This window comes from Tinamus guttatus, unplaced genomic scaffold, assembly GCF_059628265.1.
Source record: "Tinamus guttatus ecotype Peru unplaced genomic scaffold, ASM5962826v1 Tinamus_guttatus_pri_ptg000326l, whole genome shotgun sequence".
NCBI classification, from domain to species: Eukaryota; Metazoa; Chordata; class Aves; order Tinamiformes; family Tinamidae; genus Tinamus; species Tinamus guttatus.
This window is the reverse complement of record NW_028288860.1, coordinates 1,292,496-1,308,661: the sequence shown is the minus strand read 5'-3', so window position 1 is coordinate 1,308,661 and position 16,166 is coordinate 1,292,496. Positions and strand designations below refer to the sequence as shown.

General features: G+C 52.9%; 1 protein-coding gene across 1 annotated transcript in view; it reads right to left on the bottom strand.

Moving 5' to 3' along the window:
• Nucleotides 1–12,601, bottom strand: part of LOC104571124 (N-terminal EF-hand calcium-binding protein 3) — a 34,441-nt gene extending 21,840 nt beyond the window's left edge. Inside the window, exons 1-3 of the mRNA XM_088529186.1 lie at nucleotides 12,477–12,601; nucleotides 6,315–6,339; nucleotides 5,586–5,694 (exon numbers count right to left, since the gene is read on the bottom strand). Coding sequence (XP_088385312.1) covers nucleotides 5,586–5,694; nucleotides 6,315–6,339; nucleotides 12,477–12,569 — 227 coding nt within the window. The 5' untranslated portion in view covers nucleotides 12,570–12,601. The remainder of the gene's footprint in view (nucleotides 1–5,585; nucleotides 5,695–6,314; nucleotides 6,340–12,476) is intronic.
• Nucleotides 12,602–16,166: the final 3,565 nt, after the last annotated feature.

Sequence of the window (16,166 nt, the reverse complement as noted above, 5' to 3'; positions counted from 1 at the left end):
ACAGCTTTCCCTGGAGCTGACAGACAAATTCAGGCAGCTCAAGTTGCTACGGCGTAGCTGCCTGGCAGGCCTGGCATTGCCAGAAGAGCCCCGAGGAAAACACCCTGGGATATAGTTTATTCAAACCAGCCTCCTTCTGAGCAATTCTGCTGTGTCAAAATGCCCTAAGTCCTGAAGCTACTTTTATTCCCAGCTGGGAAGGCAGAAAAGAGTATGAAAGAAAGAGATGTTTAATGCTCCGGTGCTGTCACATGTGGATGCGCAGGTGACACCTGGAGTGCAGGTGGCTGCAGCCCCCTGCTCGGGTGCTCACGGTGCTGCTGCTGCAGCCGCTGCTGCTCCACTCCCAAAGGTAACACAGCAGAAATGTCCTCAGGAAAATGAGCTGAGAGTGTGTCCAAACCGCCTAGAGCCAGACATAGCCCGAAGGATTTAAAGCCTTTGTACAACTTCCCACAAAGATCAACAGCTGGTTTCAGGGTTTCTGCCTTTCTACTTCTACTTCATTTTCTGTAGTAATAGGTAGAGCTTCAAATCATGAAAACATGTAAACTGCTTTGGGTGAGGACAAACCCAGGCTTCTCAATTTTGTTCTGTTGCATCTTAAATCTAAGGTTTTCCCATTCCTTATGTGGGAAACATCATCTCCTGCCACTGCTTCTACTGGGGAGAGACCTTTCCTCCCAGTTCCACAAAGCTCTGACACTGCAGCAGGTTGCACAGCGCTGCAGGGTCACACTAAGCAAAACAACCCCAACCCCTCATGGAGAAGAGCAGGCAGCCAGACTCGGGTGCAAGGCAAGCAGGCAAGTGTCCATGAACCAGGGCAGTATCCCCAGCAGCCCTGGGATGTGACATGGGCTCACGGGGCCCCAAGCACCCTGAGCAGATCAGAATGGTCCCATACTCTTCCCTCCAAAGCGCTTATCCTGAGACTCTCCTCATTTCCTCGTTGCTGAGGAAATACCTGGGCTCAAATCCCTGATTAATCATAATCATCACTGAGCTTGAACTGATGATGAAGAATGTCACCACTGCCATTAGGATTTGTCAGAACATTCCTGGAATTTATGCAAGAAAACAGCTATCAGCTTCAGCAAAGTAGATGGGAAGTTTTCTTATAATTTCTTGTTCATGTTGGAAATCTCTGATCATCACAGATCTGGATTCCAAACCTCTACAGTAAATTCTAGACAGTTTTGGTTACTTTCACGAGTTCAAAGACTAGCAGAAGCTGAGAGTTTGAGTATCTGACCAAGCAGAGGGACAGGAAAAAAATTTACACAGCTCAGTTCTTCCACTGAACCAGAAACTCCAGGTTATTTCATCTGAGAGCTTTATAAAAATACAGGGGTCAGTGCTCCTACAGAAATCTCTGCTTTATCACCCAAAGCTTCACAAGGCTCAAGATCAGACCCTGGTTCTCAGCAGCCTACCACACATCTCCTCTCACGGGGACCTGACCACTTTCTCTTGCAGAAAGGATGATTTTCTGGACCTCATTTTTAATAAATTCCCCTGGCTGCTTCCCTGATCTGCCCCTGACAGAGATATCACAGAATGCTTGATATCACAGAGATATCAAGATATCACAGAGATCACTGTGATACCACAGAGATATCAGAGATACGCAAGGGCTATGGGACACTTGCCTGGGTAGATCTCCTCAGCCCCCACAAAGAGCAAGAAGCACACAACGTAAAGACATTCACTCCAAAGGTCTTGAGGAATGATCCCCCCAAGCTCCCCTTCCTCCCCCAGGTTAAGGAGAAGGATTTAGGGTGACAACAGAGCTCCTGGCACTTTTCCTGTGGCTTCTGGGGTGCCAACAGCAGGGAGGACCTGGCTCCTGCACAGAGCATGTCCTTGGCCATGTGAAGTCGCTGGAAGCACACCCTACTTCTCCCAAAGATACTTTTGCTGCAAAGGAAGCTTTTCACATCTTCCAGAAACATTTCTCTTTTCTTTCAGTGCATGAAAAGGTAATTTTGCAGGGAGACATATTGCTCACTCTGCTCCAGTGCCAGATGTGGCATTAAGCTCCCTGACAACTTAGAAAAAAAAAAAAAAAAAGGAACCAAGTTGTGCTAAGAAGCTACAGAGAAAAGTTCAATTCCATTTTGTCATAAAGTCTTCTTTTTAAATGTCAGATGATAAGAACAAACAGCTGTTTTTAAGATGTAATTAAGTAATTGTGATTAATGCAGAATTAAAAAAAGATAAACAGTCTTGTGGTCTTGTGAGGAAATGTGAAATCTTCAACCAAAATCATTGAAACACACTTTTTGGATTCAAAGTTTGTTTTACAGAAATGCTATGACTTGCTTTAATCATTTGCCCCATCCAGGTCATGCTGAGGACATGCTGAGACACACTGAAGGTTTTATTCCACTTGCTCTAAACTACCTGATGGAGCTGCCTGAGTGTACCCAGCACCAGCGTGAGCACCAGATAAAAAGGGAGGCGGAAGGAGGACCAGGCAGGAAGGAAGGACAGAGAGGAAAAGAGAGCGCAATGCTGTGGTGCTCTGGAAGGAGAACGAATAATGTATGAGAGCTCTAAAATATTAATCCTCCCAGATGTCAGCTCAGTTCCCCAGCAGAGCAGATGTGGGCTTGGGGGATGAAAGGCAGCAAGGATATGTCCAGGCAGCACGTTGCTACCCAGAGAAGGTTACAAGCCTGGGCATAAACATCTTTACTCTCTCCTTGGGTCAAGCTGACTCTGACAAAGAAATGTAGTCCTTTCAACCCAAATCTGAGGAACACGGCATCCTTGAGGCTAAAGCCACTTACTGGATTAGGCGTGAAAATCTCTGCCGAGGTAATACAGCCATCCAACAAGACAGAAGTTCCTATCTTGAAAAAAAAATGTGGGACATATAAGAAGAAAATCAGCTACACTGTACAGCTGACCATGCTTGTGCTAAATTCCTGTCCAAGAAGAAAAGGTGAGTGGGTTACAGCCCAAAACCCTGCACAGAAGGAGCCTGTGATTTTGAGGAACCTAACTGTTTTCCAGCATTGTGTCACTGAGTTATATGCCTCTTTTTTGCTGCTCTTATTTAAATCCATGAAGCTAGTCTGCCTATTTGGTCCCCCAGGAGAAGTCTTACCCTAGGCCCACTGCTGCTCCATCCTAAGGACCTGCATATGGACTCCACAGGGCAGAAAAGAAAATTTGCTCACTGACACCTTTTGGGCTCATTCTACAAATGTGTGGCAACTTTTTCCTTGTTTTTCTTGATTCTCCAGAGCTTATCCACTGTGATGGGCAGGAATAAGACCCCCAGGATGGTCCTGCTCCAAGCAGGCTCTCCAAGCACTATGGCAACTGGGGACAACCTTCTCATCTGAATCTCATCTCCATTCCATGTTGGTGGCAGGGCTGCTTTTCTTCACTGCTATCTTTCAGTCCCAGGTTGCGTAAAAATATATTCACTGTTTCTTTTTCTCCTGCAGACTCACCTGCCAGGACAGGACCCAACATGCAGCAGCCTTAGGAAGCCGCATACCCTGAGGGGCTGACTCCAAAGTCAAGGCCCTCTGCAGAGCTCCAGGTTTGGAGAAAGAGCTCTTCACACAAGAGGAAGTTAGATTGCTCTCATACATCTCAGGCTCCAGGCCAGGATCGGGAGTAATGCCCTCAAGATCTGGAGCAGGACAAGACTGCAACACTGACCTAGAAACAAGTGCTGGACTCAAAATTGGTGCCTCACGAGAGCCACAGCCTCCCCTTCTCCTTTGAGATGGGCATTTCCCATGGCTTCGCAGATGGATGCCAAGTAGAGCTTCACCAGCCATCACCCCAGGCTCCTGCAGATTCTGCCAGCAACGGCACTGCCATACGTTGTTTAGGCCATGGGATGCCATTTGCCTGGATGCTCAGTGCAGACCCTCACTCTGCAAGGTCGTATCTCATAGTGCTCCTGCACCAGCTGGGGACTAGGCCGAAGAGATCTCCCTTCCTCACCATGCAGCTCCCCTGCTGCCAAATCCTAAATCCTGTCCCTCTCTCTCCTGCTCAAACCAGCACACTCTGACCCATTGGATCCTTCCTCTGCTTCCTCCATCCATGGAAAACCTTGTCTAGCTGCTCCGTCATGCCCCATGGCAGCCCTGCCCTCTCCATCCCTGAAAAGCAAAGCTGAACTGTCCACATATCTTTGACTGACCCCGCACTTGTAGGTGCAAACCATGCACCAGCCACATCTAGGGACACTAAGCACACCCATGGCTGGACCATCCCACCCTCTACTGCAGAAATCGGGGCATCCTACCAGGGCTGGAGGGAAGAAGATCACATATGTTTGCTTTAAGTTACTAAATGCAGGACTTAGGAAACCAGCTGCAGAGTCTCCTCTGCTCTTCACAGCATAAAGAGATCAAAGACACAGTGGTCATGCCCTGTTAATAGATGTCACCAGCTCAATGCTGCATCTGCCACGTTGTCATAGTTACCACACTGTCATTACCAGGAACGATTTATAGAGACAGCGCCGTGGCAGACAGGGCCATACACAGCCCTTGGAGGCAGCCCATTCTCCTGGGGCCATCTTCTTGCACAGAGCCTGCAGAGGTGCCCAGCTACCAGTGCAACCACCAGCCTTCAACCACCAGTGGGACAAGCAGACCTCAGTCTCTGCTGTCTGGGCTCCTCCTCTCCCTTTGACACAGTGAGTGTGGAATTGCCCCAGTCCAGGTCAGCTGGGGCTCATGAGCTTCCATCTATGGCACTCGTGGCACATGCCAGCTCATGATAAATGGCCATCGTACAGCCAAGGCTGATGCACAGGGATAGCTCTTCCCATGTAGCATCATAGCACGCTGCCCCAGAGCCAAGCAGCAGAATTGCAGCTCAGCAGCACATCAAACTGCCTACAGACAACAGTGGCTTAGCCTGCAGGTTGCTTTTCTTATTTGCCATGCACCGCGGTGGTACCTGCTAAATCCCTGGGATCACAGCCCAGAAGAGAAGGTCTTTGAAGGACCCCTCCTGCTGCCCACATTCTACATGCCAAACCATGTACACATTCTCTAGATAGCACCAGTCTAGAGAAGACCAGAGCTAGGTGCAATTACTGCTCTCGTTGTTCAAGAGTTTCTTTTTTTAAAAGTAGCTGGCCTATATTCACTTTTACACTGACACTCATAAAGTCCATTTCTGGTGGAACAGCCCTTATGTAAGTGCAAAGCAGTCAGCAGGGTCAGCAGTTGCAAAGATAACTGTCTGTTCCTTGCCTTCACAGCACCACATGCTCCTCCCGCATATACAGAACCTTTTCTATAGAGCTGCATATTTCTGGAATTAAGTTTTGTGAACCAACAGAATGCAATTTTAAATGGATGTTTGCTTACGTGGTACTAAAGTAAATCTGATAATGACTGTTCTCAAAATGCCTGGCTTCTCTCATCACCCATACTCGTAGCAGGTGCTCAATGGACTTTAACATCTGCAGCTTGCAAGAGGTGCATTTATCTCATCCGGATTATTTATTGCATCCGCCTCCACATGCCCTCCATCTGCAGTCAAACACTTTTACACCCTCTTTTGTCTTCTCTCCTCCGTGCCACCACGGTACGTACTCTGAATGACGCCTGTCAATGCCACTGAACAACTCCCACAGCTCCTCCGAGCTCAGGACTCCATCAGAAAAGTAGTTCTTGAACTCCTCAAATGACAGCTTCCCATCATCTGTATTGAAATAAAAGGGAAGAATAATTATATGTCTGCGAAGAGAAGTCTACAGGCTGCAGTTATCCTCCATGCAACCCCTTCGCTTGGAGAGTGGAACTGCTGGGCGCTTGCTGCATATTAATCACAGCAGAGACTTCAGCACATCCCAACACACTGAGTGTCACTGGCAAAAAGGAAAAGGATCACTGGCAAACAAGGCCAGTGTTGCTGGAATTCCAGGTAGGAATTTCAGCTAGCCCCAACCCTTCCCAAAGATCTTGCTGAAATCATTATCAGACACGTGTTTGACATGATGTCCTATAGACTTTTCAAGCTGCATTTCTATTGGGCTCACCACAGAATAAAGTCTATTACAAATAGCACATTGAAGATGTCACTTTTTTTTTCCCCCTTTTGTGGAGAATTTTAACTCCTGAGATGCATCCCCAGCCAAGAGGAACAGCTCAAAGAAGGGACTTGTGATTTTGGATTTCTTGGTGCCAAATGTAAAAGCTGTTAGCAGAGTTTGTCTCCCAAATTTCCTGGATGCTCCACAGGGCACCCATTGCTGGTGCATCCCACTTCCCCAGTCCCAACCAAACTTTATTTCTGCTCCAGCACCACAGGGGAGCACTCACCATTCTTGTCGGCTCGACGGAAAATCTGCAAGGGAAAAAACACAACAGGCTTTAGAGACACAGCAGGGAGAGCAGCACTGCTGGCTGCAAGGTAGGTTTGGAAACCTCTTCACAGCCCCAGCAGCTGTGCAAAAGCTAAGGCCAGGGTAGTGGGGCAGTGAGGGACAAAATCAGGTGAGTTTGCTAGAAGAAGAATTCCCTTTGCAAATAATTAAAAGCACTTCTCTCCTCTGATTCACAAAGCCAGGATGTTGCCAGCCTCGCATCTGCACAGAGCATCTTCTGGAGAGCATAAGGTGGGGATGAGTTAGGAAGAGCATTACCGTGCTTTTGCGACAGCCTTGTGAGGGAAAGTGTTTAATTTTTCAGACCTTTAAATGAAAGTGCATTAAGCATAAAAACACTCTGTAATGGAAGCACTTTGTGTCTCATCTCTGACATGCCAACCATCTGCACCAAAGAGCCGCTTTCGTCTGGCACTTTGCAATCACCTTTTGCAACACTTCTTCCTGGGAAGCGTGCACACACGCAGTCCTCTCAAGGCTGTGCACACACACAGCCTTCCTCAAGTGCAATTAATAACGGAGTCTGCCGAGGACTTTCTGATGAAACATTAGCTGTTTTCAAGCAGTAACTTTGCAGAAACGCACTGGTGTGTGAGCACACTGCCACCAAGAAAGGCTCTCCCCACCCCAGGGCAGACTTTCTCCCTGTTTCATGGGAGCACTTCAACAGCTCACAAGTAGCCCCTGGGTCAGGGTCCCAACCCGCCTTCCCAACCGTGAGATCCAGCAGAAAACTGGGGCTTCCTCTCCCTGTCTTTCTCCCTTTTTAGGCATAAGCATCTGTGGTTGAGCAGAGGCGCAACCAGGTTTCCAGCAGCTCATCCTAACACAGCTGGCAACAAAATCTTGCACATAGCAGGAATTTCTCTTTTTCATTTCTTTTGGGTCTGATGAAAGACGATTCATGAAATAGAGCACCACGAGGGGAAACCTGACTTCATTACATCCTTTCCCAAGAAGCTGCAAAGGAGAAGGAGCTGATAAAACTCCCCCAGCCGAGCTCTGCCCTTGCCATGCAAGGACGCACCACCGCCAACCACCCGCTGGCCCCGGCTCTGCTCCCATGCTGCTTGTCAAGAGCATTGCTGCGCTTCTGCCAACCACCACAGTCTGGAATACAGGTTCCTACAAATGCCACCTTCTACTCATTTGCTGCTTGCAGGCAAAACAAGCTGGAGCAGCTGCCTGGAGAAATGCCTGCTGCTCATTCCCGAAGAAGCTGCTGCTTTGCAAGTGGACAAGAGGTTTATCCCATGCTGACCCCAGCATGATGCTCCTTGGTCCTTTCCCATGGCAGATCTGCAGGAGTAGGGATGTCCTGCCCCGAGGATGCTGTTCGGAGCAGGGCTCCGGGCAAACCCTGCTCCAGCTGCGGCAGGGGATGGAGCCTGCCCTGAGCTGAGCAGCGTTAGGTAACAGGTCCGAAGGGAGATGGACTTTTGCCCGGGCATGGCTGCTGATCTTGCATGAAAATATACCAGGGCACTCTTCGAGCATCCATTAGGACTCACTGGATGCACTTTGGAGCTTTATAGCTACCAACTAAGTACAGAAACCTGCAGTTTTCACCCGCTAGGGATTTTCCTGACTTTTAAAGCAAAACGTTCCCTGGGCAAAAAGGTCTGCTTGTGCATCTGTTTTCATTCTGGTTCTCAGAGTGCCAAGGGCTGTAGAGGCTGTGCAGGGACACAGTGGCTATTCCTGTCCAAAGTGGCATAGCCCTGGGAGCACCAGTGGGTGCTGCCTGGCTGTGATGGCCCTGCCACCTCTCTGCCTCGAACACGGCTCCCAGGACCTGCCGGATTTCCTCTGCTCGGGACACAATTTCCTTGCTCTGCAGTTTAACCTGGGCTCCCACAGCATCCTCAGGCACTTGGGGACAAAGGTGACACTTTGGGAACACTAGCAGCAACCGGTTTTCGCCCAGATGCAGGAGCCAGGGAGAGGAGAATCTCCAGCAGCAGGCAAGCTGCAAAAAGCCCATCCATGGGAAAGGCCAGGTCTGCAGAGCCTCTGGGCACATGGCAAGGACTCGCAGCTCGTGCAATGGCATTCCTGCCACCATGCTTCCCACCTAACTGCCACTGAGGCTGGCTATCTCCCCACACCCCTTGTGCGCTGCCCAGAGTCACCCCAGCACTTACCAAGCACAGATTCAAGTGACCCCAAACATTTCCCATTCCCAGAAGGATGAGGGGAGCAGATTAGGACCAGCAGGAAGGAGCACATGATGAGACACAGCATTCGGAGGATTCTGCCCAGTAGAGCCAGAGAATCCCCTATCTTCTCTAGGTGACCAGGTGCAGAAAAATCCCATCCCAGAGGATGACTTGGATCTGAAGGTGTCAGAGGCTGCCTGAGCCCTGTCTGCCTCTTGCCCAAAGAGCTGCTCCCACAGCACGTGTCCCCCTGCAAGGCTGCCCAGAACATAGCAAGGTGGTTTCCCAGGGCTTACTGCCTCCTGTGATGGATATGTGATGGGAATTGCATTCAGCAAACAAAGCTCTCCATAGGCAACACCTCTGCTGAGGTGGGACAGAAACACCCGGCCCCTACTCCTGCCCACCCAGAAGGGTGGTGGGAATAAAACAAAACTAGCGTGGCAGGAAGACAGTGGAGGGACCACGATGTGCTCAGCACTCAAAGCCTCACAAATAGAGGTGCAGTTTTGCATGTTTGGCACTTTCGCACCCCTCCCATGAGGTCAGGAAGGCTGGAGCTCCCAAATCTGGCCTCCGTGTAAACCCCAGCACACGGAGCTAATGCTTCTGCCTCGCGCGCAGGAGCCTCCGCTCCAGCAGCAAGAAAAAAAAAGCAAGAAAATCCAGAGCTGCAGATGTGAGGGAAGAATCTCACAGAGGATGGAGACCCTTGCAGGGAAAATGATAGTAAGAGCTACCCTGTGGTTCACCCAGCACCTGCATCCAAGTAGTACTGAGGAAATCCTCCTCCACTACCCATGGGCAACTTGACATGGCAAACAGACCAGGAAAGATAAGCCAGCCCATCCCTGGCCTGTCTTGGGGACCCTGTCTTGGGAAGGGTTTGCCCTCCCTACCAGCACTCCAGGAGGCAAAGGGATCCCCTGTACCCCGTCCTGACGAGGGGGGACATAGCCCTGCTTGAACCCCTATGGGTCCGACCTCCTGCCCCCACCACAACAGCGGGGTTGAGCCTCTGGAAGCTTGATCTGTGAGAAAGAAAGTAGCTCCTGCAGGCAAACCCCATGAAGCGAGCCGGAAGCCAGCCAGTTCCTGAGACTCATAGGACAAAACATTAAAATCACTTTGCCAAGATACTGGAAGCATTGTGCCAAGCCCTGGAGCTGACCTGGGAGCAAGAGGACCCAGGGGAGGGAGGCAGGGAAGCTGAGAGCACCCGGGGAGCAGCTGGCACACACAGAGCATCGCTGGTAGCACCGTTAACACTTTACATTTTAATTGCGCTAATGCTACTCAGAAGGGTGAATCTGGGGCAAAGCGAGCGCCCACAAGAATGGAGCTGAGATACAGCTGTCACTAACGAACTCCTCCTCCAGCCCATGTTCCTTCAGCCAAATAATTAGTGCAGTTAACGGTGCTGGCAGGAGAGCCCGACTGTCTGAACCACTTCCATGGGGCTGGGGGGGAGAAGTCACCCTGCTCACTTCAGCGGCAAGAACCCCCTCAAAGGGAGGGGGGCTGAGCCTTCCTACTATTCCTTGGGAAAACACGGCCCACCCGAGGAGTCCTCAGGAGCTCAGACAGCCTCGTCCTGCTGAGAGCTGCAGGAACTCCTGCTGGAGTCGAGAAGATTTTTAATGAGTATCACTGGACTGCAGCACTGCTGGCACGGAGGTGATGCCCAATACCACCCTCAGCTGCCCAGGAGCAGGGGGGACAAACTGACCCGACCCACCAGCCCTCACTCGTGTTCTCCTCCCCTGCTCTGAGACAGGGCACCTCCTCACACATCTCCATCACAGCCATCAGGGGAGGGGATCCTGAGCTGTAGGACCACGGCCAGCAGCAGCGAGGTTGGAGGAAGAACATCTCTGATTTCTGATTCTATGATTTCTCCCTCTGCAGCAGTCTCCCATGGAAAATGCCCAGTGCTGGGATCTGCCCACAACAGTCATCTCTGTTTCCACCCTAGCAAGAAAATTCAATGATGCTTTAAAGCAGAAAAGCAGAAAAGCTGCAGAAGCAGCTGCCTTGGCCTCTTCCTGACTGCAGGTGCTCAGATGTACAAGCTGGGCACCGGCTCCTAAGGCAAGAAGGCTTCCTCACACACGAGCAGTTGTGTTTGGCCCAGAGAAGCGCCAAAGTTTCACTCCAACAATATGGATATGCCTGCCCATTGTTCCCTGCAAAACGTGGAATGCAGGCTAAGCCCTGAGCTCTGCCATCTGCCCTAAGAGCCATGTGGAAGTAATGGGCACCCACCTGCACTGCTGGAACTACCGGGCGCCCTGCTAGACCTGTGGGGCTGCATCCAAGATGCAGGAGATGGCACCTGCAGAGAGAGGCACTGCCCCCTTGGGAGCCCCACAGGGCTCCATCTCGCTAGGGGCACCCTCGCTGCAGGCTCGAGGGAACAGCGCATGCCAGGACCTGCCTAATGACAGGCATTGGCTGTGCTGTCAATTCCTGCGAGCCACCCACAGCTCCCAGGGTCTCCGACCGCCCTCCCAGCCTGAGCCAGCAGCATCCCCCTTTCTGAGCTCCCAGGACACTGAGCCCTCCGTGGGCCGAGGACTTGGCAGGCAAGGGGCATATTCTGCCTGCCAGACCTGCATCACTGGAGGCGCTGCAAGACATCTTTTATAGATTTCCAGGGAGCCTCATGTTAGACACGAAGCTCCTGCGCCAGCAGTCACGACAGTCAGCTTCAGTAAAACACAGGGGGGCAGGTGTCAGGGGAGGAGTATTTCTAGCCTCCCAGAGGAGGCAAACTGAGAGCACAACATATATATATATATAAGGAAATGTAGTATATTTTAGGCATATTGTGATTTTTGGCTTGATTCATGACCTGTGGACTAAAGCCCTGGCCTGTGACACCGTCGTGCATGGCATGGGCCAGGCTTTTGCTTGCATGGGTGCATGCACATCTGCAGCGCTAACTCACTTCTTTTGGCTAACTAGGATCCTGCACAGACAGGAAAGGATGGTGCCTGCTCCAGCTGCCCGATATCTGCGACAACCCTCCAAAAACCAAACAGCAAAGCCATGGCAGCACATGGCAGCACGGGAGCCTGCCCAGCACCGTCGCTGGCTCCAGCCCCATCCTGGCAAACCCACATCTGGGCAGCCTAAATGATTTGGCTGCTGCTTTCAATTTAGGATCCAGATATGTGATGCTTTTAATTTAGAAGCATAATACCTGCCCTTTTCAGTTTCCTTCCCAGCACCAATATCCTTTTCCAACTTAGCTGGCAGGTCCAGGGATGACTAAGGATTTGACGTTGGTCTGCACCTTTCACCAGCGGGTGTTTGTCCCTGTTTAGCACCTGCTCAGAGCTCAATGGTGACAGGAGATTTTGGTCCTGGGTGGTGACACTGTCCTGATGCCACTTTAATGACCGGAGCACACCAGGCTCTTGCCACCAAGGGCTAGCCCCAGTGCTTTCCATGGCTGCAAATGAGAGGCTTTGGGGGAAGAGAGGTGCTGTGATTTAATCTCTCCCTGTGGGTGCTCGGAGAAGCCGCTGTCCCTGGTACCCCAAGCCAGTCCCATGTCACCTGCCCACCCACTCGATCCCGCACCTCGAGGCGTGGGGCTGTGCTTTGCCGAGCAGCTTGGACATGGCAGCAGCATCCCGGAGGCTGCTCACTGCAGCCATACCCGCTCCCAAAATGATCCCAAAGGGAAAGGGATGGATTCGCACAGTGACAACCTGCATTCCCTTGCCCCGGGCCAGGGTACAGAAGTTGCCGCCGTCCCAAGGCGGAGCCCCGCGCCAGAGCCTGCGGGGCTGGCGGCACCGGGATCGGCCCGCGGGGTGCCCGTCCCGTCCGGGAGCGGGGCTGGGGACCCGGGGGGGTTCCCACGGGGACACGAGGGTCCCTCCTCCTCCTCCTCCTCCTCCTCCTCCCGGCCCTGGCGCGGTACTCACGTCGTGGAAGATGGGCAGCGGCTGGCGGCGGGGCGCGGGCCCGGCCTTGCCCGACAGCAGGCACATGGCCAGCAGCTCCGCGCACGCCATCATGGCCCGGCCGGCGCGCCGCAGCAGCGGGCGCAGCGGAGCGGCACCGGGCGCGGCGGAGCCCTAGGGGCGCTGCGGGACTGAGCGGAGCGGTGCTGTAGGGGCGGAGCGCGGCGGGAGCAGGTGCCGCGGGGCCGGGGGCGGCCGGGAGCGGTCGCGGGGCCGGGGGCGGCCGCGGGGCCGGGCGGAGCGGAGCGGAGCGGAGCCGGCGGCCCCGGGCTCGGTTCACCACACGCCTCCGCGCCGCCGGGCAACTTTGCTGCGCCGAGTGCCCGCCCCCGCGGTCTTCTGGTTGGCCGAGCGCGCTGATTGGCACCCGCGCCCCGCGCCTCTCATTGGCCGAGGCGGCGGCGGGGGGGCAGGGCAGCCTCAGTCATCCCCCTGCGGGCTCCGGTGCCCCCCGCGGGGCCCTGCGTGGTCCTGGGGTAGCCCCTGGGGACTCAGTTTGCCGCGGGGAAGTCCTAGGTGCTCCTGCTATGATGGCATTTGGCCTTGGCGCCTCCCTGGATGATCCCTACGTGGTGCTGGTTGGCCCTACTGTGACCCTATCTGGCGCTGCTTTGCAGCCCCAGCAGCCTAGAGGCTGTGGTCTCAGAATCACACAGAATCCCAGAGTGGTTCAGGTTGGAAGGGACCTCTAGAGATGATCTAGTCCATCCCCCTGCTCCAGCAGGGACACCCAGAGCATGGGGCACAGGGTGGCATCCACGCGGATTTGGAAGACCTGCAGAGAAGGAGCCTCCACAACCTCTCTGGGCAGCCTGTGCCAGGGCTCTGACACCCTCACACTAAAGAGGTTCATCCTCAGCTTACACCACTATATCTGCTGCCTGTTCCTACTGTGCATGTCGTGGGCACCGAGGGCAGAGCCAGGCCACAGCGAGCAGGGTCTGCCCCAGGGACTTAGTGTGGTGTCCCACCTCCTGCTCGGACATCCCACCTACTGCTCTGAGGTCCCTGGGGACCAGAGTGACAGTAATGGTCCTCTAGTGGTTCTGGTGTCACCCTGGAAAAAGTAGCTGGGTGGTATATGGAGAGATACAGGAAACCCAGGGAGTATGTTTGGAACATCTTAGTCACTGAATTAAAATATTTGCACCGTTTTGACAGTGGCACAGCAACAGCTCGGTCAGCCATGATCTTTTTTTTTTTTTTTTTTTCCCCCATGTGGGTGTCTCTCTGTCAGTCATCCTGGCTAAATCTTAAGCTTTGCCTCCAACAAGATCCTCGTTCTGCTGCCTTAGAAGAGAGGAGACTCCAGGCTCGTTCCCTCTCTGTGAGCTCCTTGAACTTCACTTCCAGTGGAAACACTCCAGATTGCCTGTAAAACATGGAACATCCAGGACCGGGAGCAAATACAGCTCACCATATGCAGCTTTCAGCTCAAGGCAGAGTAGGTGCTAACGCATTATATTTTTAATGAAGACCTAGGCACAATTCCCATTCCAGGGAGCCCTTCAGAAGCCTGGTGGCCTGTCCTTCTTTGGGACCTGGCCAAGCCCTGTGATGGTGCCTTCAGCTGGACATGCAAGCATCATTGCTCCGACGCCTGCTGGGGTGGCAAGGAAGAGCAGCAGCTGCTGTGGCTGGGATGCAGAGGGATCTGCCGGATCCCTCGCAGGGCTCCATTGAAACAAGCCTGCCGGGGGGGGCAGGCTTTGCTCTGTTCCACGGTGTCCCTAGCGGCTGCCAGAGTCCCCAGCAATCATCCCCTGCCATTAGGGGCTGTTTCAGGTGGCTTCTCCGTGTTGCTGGCAATGGCTGCTCTGTGTCCGTAGTGACAGGCAGCCGTCTCCCCGCATGTGGCCCTGATCACGCCATCTCTCGCTGTGCCGCGCTGCGGGGGACACGTACACTGCAGGATGACACCTCCCATGCTCCTGTCCTGCCCCAGGAGCTCAGGCGCAAGGAAGAGGAGTCCCTCCTTTCCAGAGCAGGCAGCCTGGCCCTGCCCTTGCCTGGCACATGTGGAAAGGACTAGTAGCCACATGCACATCTTTATCCCAGTCCATCCTCAAACAGAAAATGCGGCTGCGACATATTAGGCAGAAGTAGGTTCATACTTTCGAGTCCCTTGCAGCTCTGGGTGTCAGCACCATGGTGGCTTGAAAGTCTAGTTTTTTTTACAGTCCCCCATCCCAGAGGGTCAGTTAGGACACATTACTGCTCCAAAGGCTGCATTTTCATGAAAGAAAATCCCTTTCCACCCCATTTGGGATGCAGCATAAATCCACTTTTCAGCCCTGCCAGCAGCAGTAGCAGTTATACCCCGGAACCCTGCTTATTTCAGCATGCTCCCCTTGGCCCCATGCTCATGCATGCAAGCCCAAGACAGGTGTCCCTGTAAAAATGACAGCCCGATGGCCACAGGTCCACACCAGCTCTTCAGCTGGGCTGCTGGTGGGCTGCACCTGAACAGGTCTGCAGGTAGAAATACAGCCACAAAACTATGAACTGGGCTCAGTGCCCACAGAAATGCTGGGGATGGCCACAGGAAAAGTGGACTGGTACAGAACTGCCCCTCAGCATCCAGAAGGACCTTGCAGCTCTGCCAGCCACATTTCACAGGGCTATACCAGGTAGGATTTGAGGAGCTGTATCCCATCCTACCTGGTGTGTGGGGAACATGCCCCACCTGCAGCAAAGCTTCTGGCACGGAGGAGGACAAGGCAAGGACATGTGCAGAGTGCTTGGCAACTGCTTCATCTGCACCCTGCTATCATGAAAGAGAGCAATAACCTAGCGGCTGGGGGATCTCGTGCACCCAGCACCAGCTGATGACCCCCTGGGCACCACATGAAACCATGTCTGGGCAGAGCTTCACACCACTCTTGTTCTGCATGGCTTGGCCTTGCCCTGCAGTTGATTTTTGGCATGGTGACATTCCTTCCATCCCTCTAAAGTATTGCCTAGGATTTTAGCCACAAAAAGGGGCATGCCACAATTTCATTTGGATGCAAAACTGTAGTTTGGCTGGCCTCTGTTGGCACTCTCTCTTCCTTCTCAAGGATCTCTGGAGGGCAGCAGATGTTGCTGAGCTCAGCTTGTCTTAACTTAAATTTCAGAGCTGAGACGCTTCTCTAGACCAACGTGACCAAGCTGTGGCACGTGTAGTTTCCTTGCTCTCCTCCACCCCCAGGGACAACCATCTGCAAGCAGAGCATGGGTTGATTGCGAGGCTGCATCATGGCTATTTTTACAACCTCCCTGCTGCTCCTGCTGTATGCAAGGGAAGAGAGGTGGAAAAAGTGCACCTGGGACTTGAAGCTGAACAGGGGGATGCTCACAGACCCTGAGCCCTTCCCTCCCAGAGGGCAGCAAGAAAATTCCTTGTGCTGAAGAGCTGGAGCTGCCAAACATGGCTGTCACGGGGATGAAGCACGCAGCTAAGGCCCACAGGCCAAACAGACATGCATGACCATTCCTCCTTCCACCATTTCTGTCTGTAACCCTCCTCCTGGCTCTTTCACTCATCGGTTGCCACAGGAATTGGAGAAGGGATGTGGCACAAGCTGCTGCTGGCTGTGTCTGCTGCGATCTGGACAACTGCAACAGCTGGAAAACCTGAACTGATAGGGCTTCCTTTTACCTCTATTAACA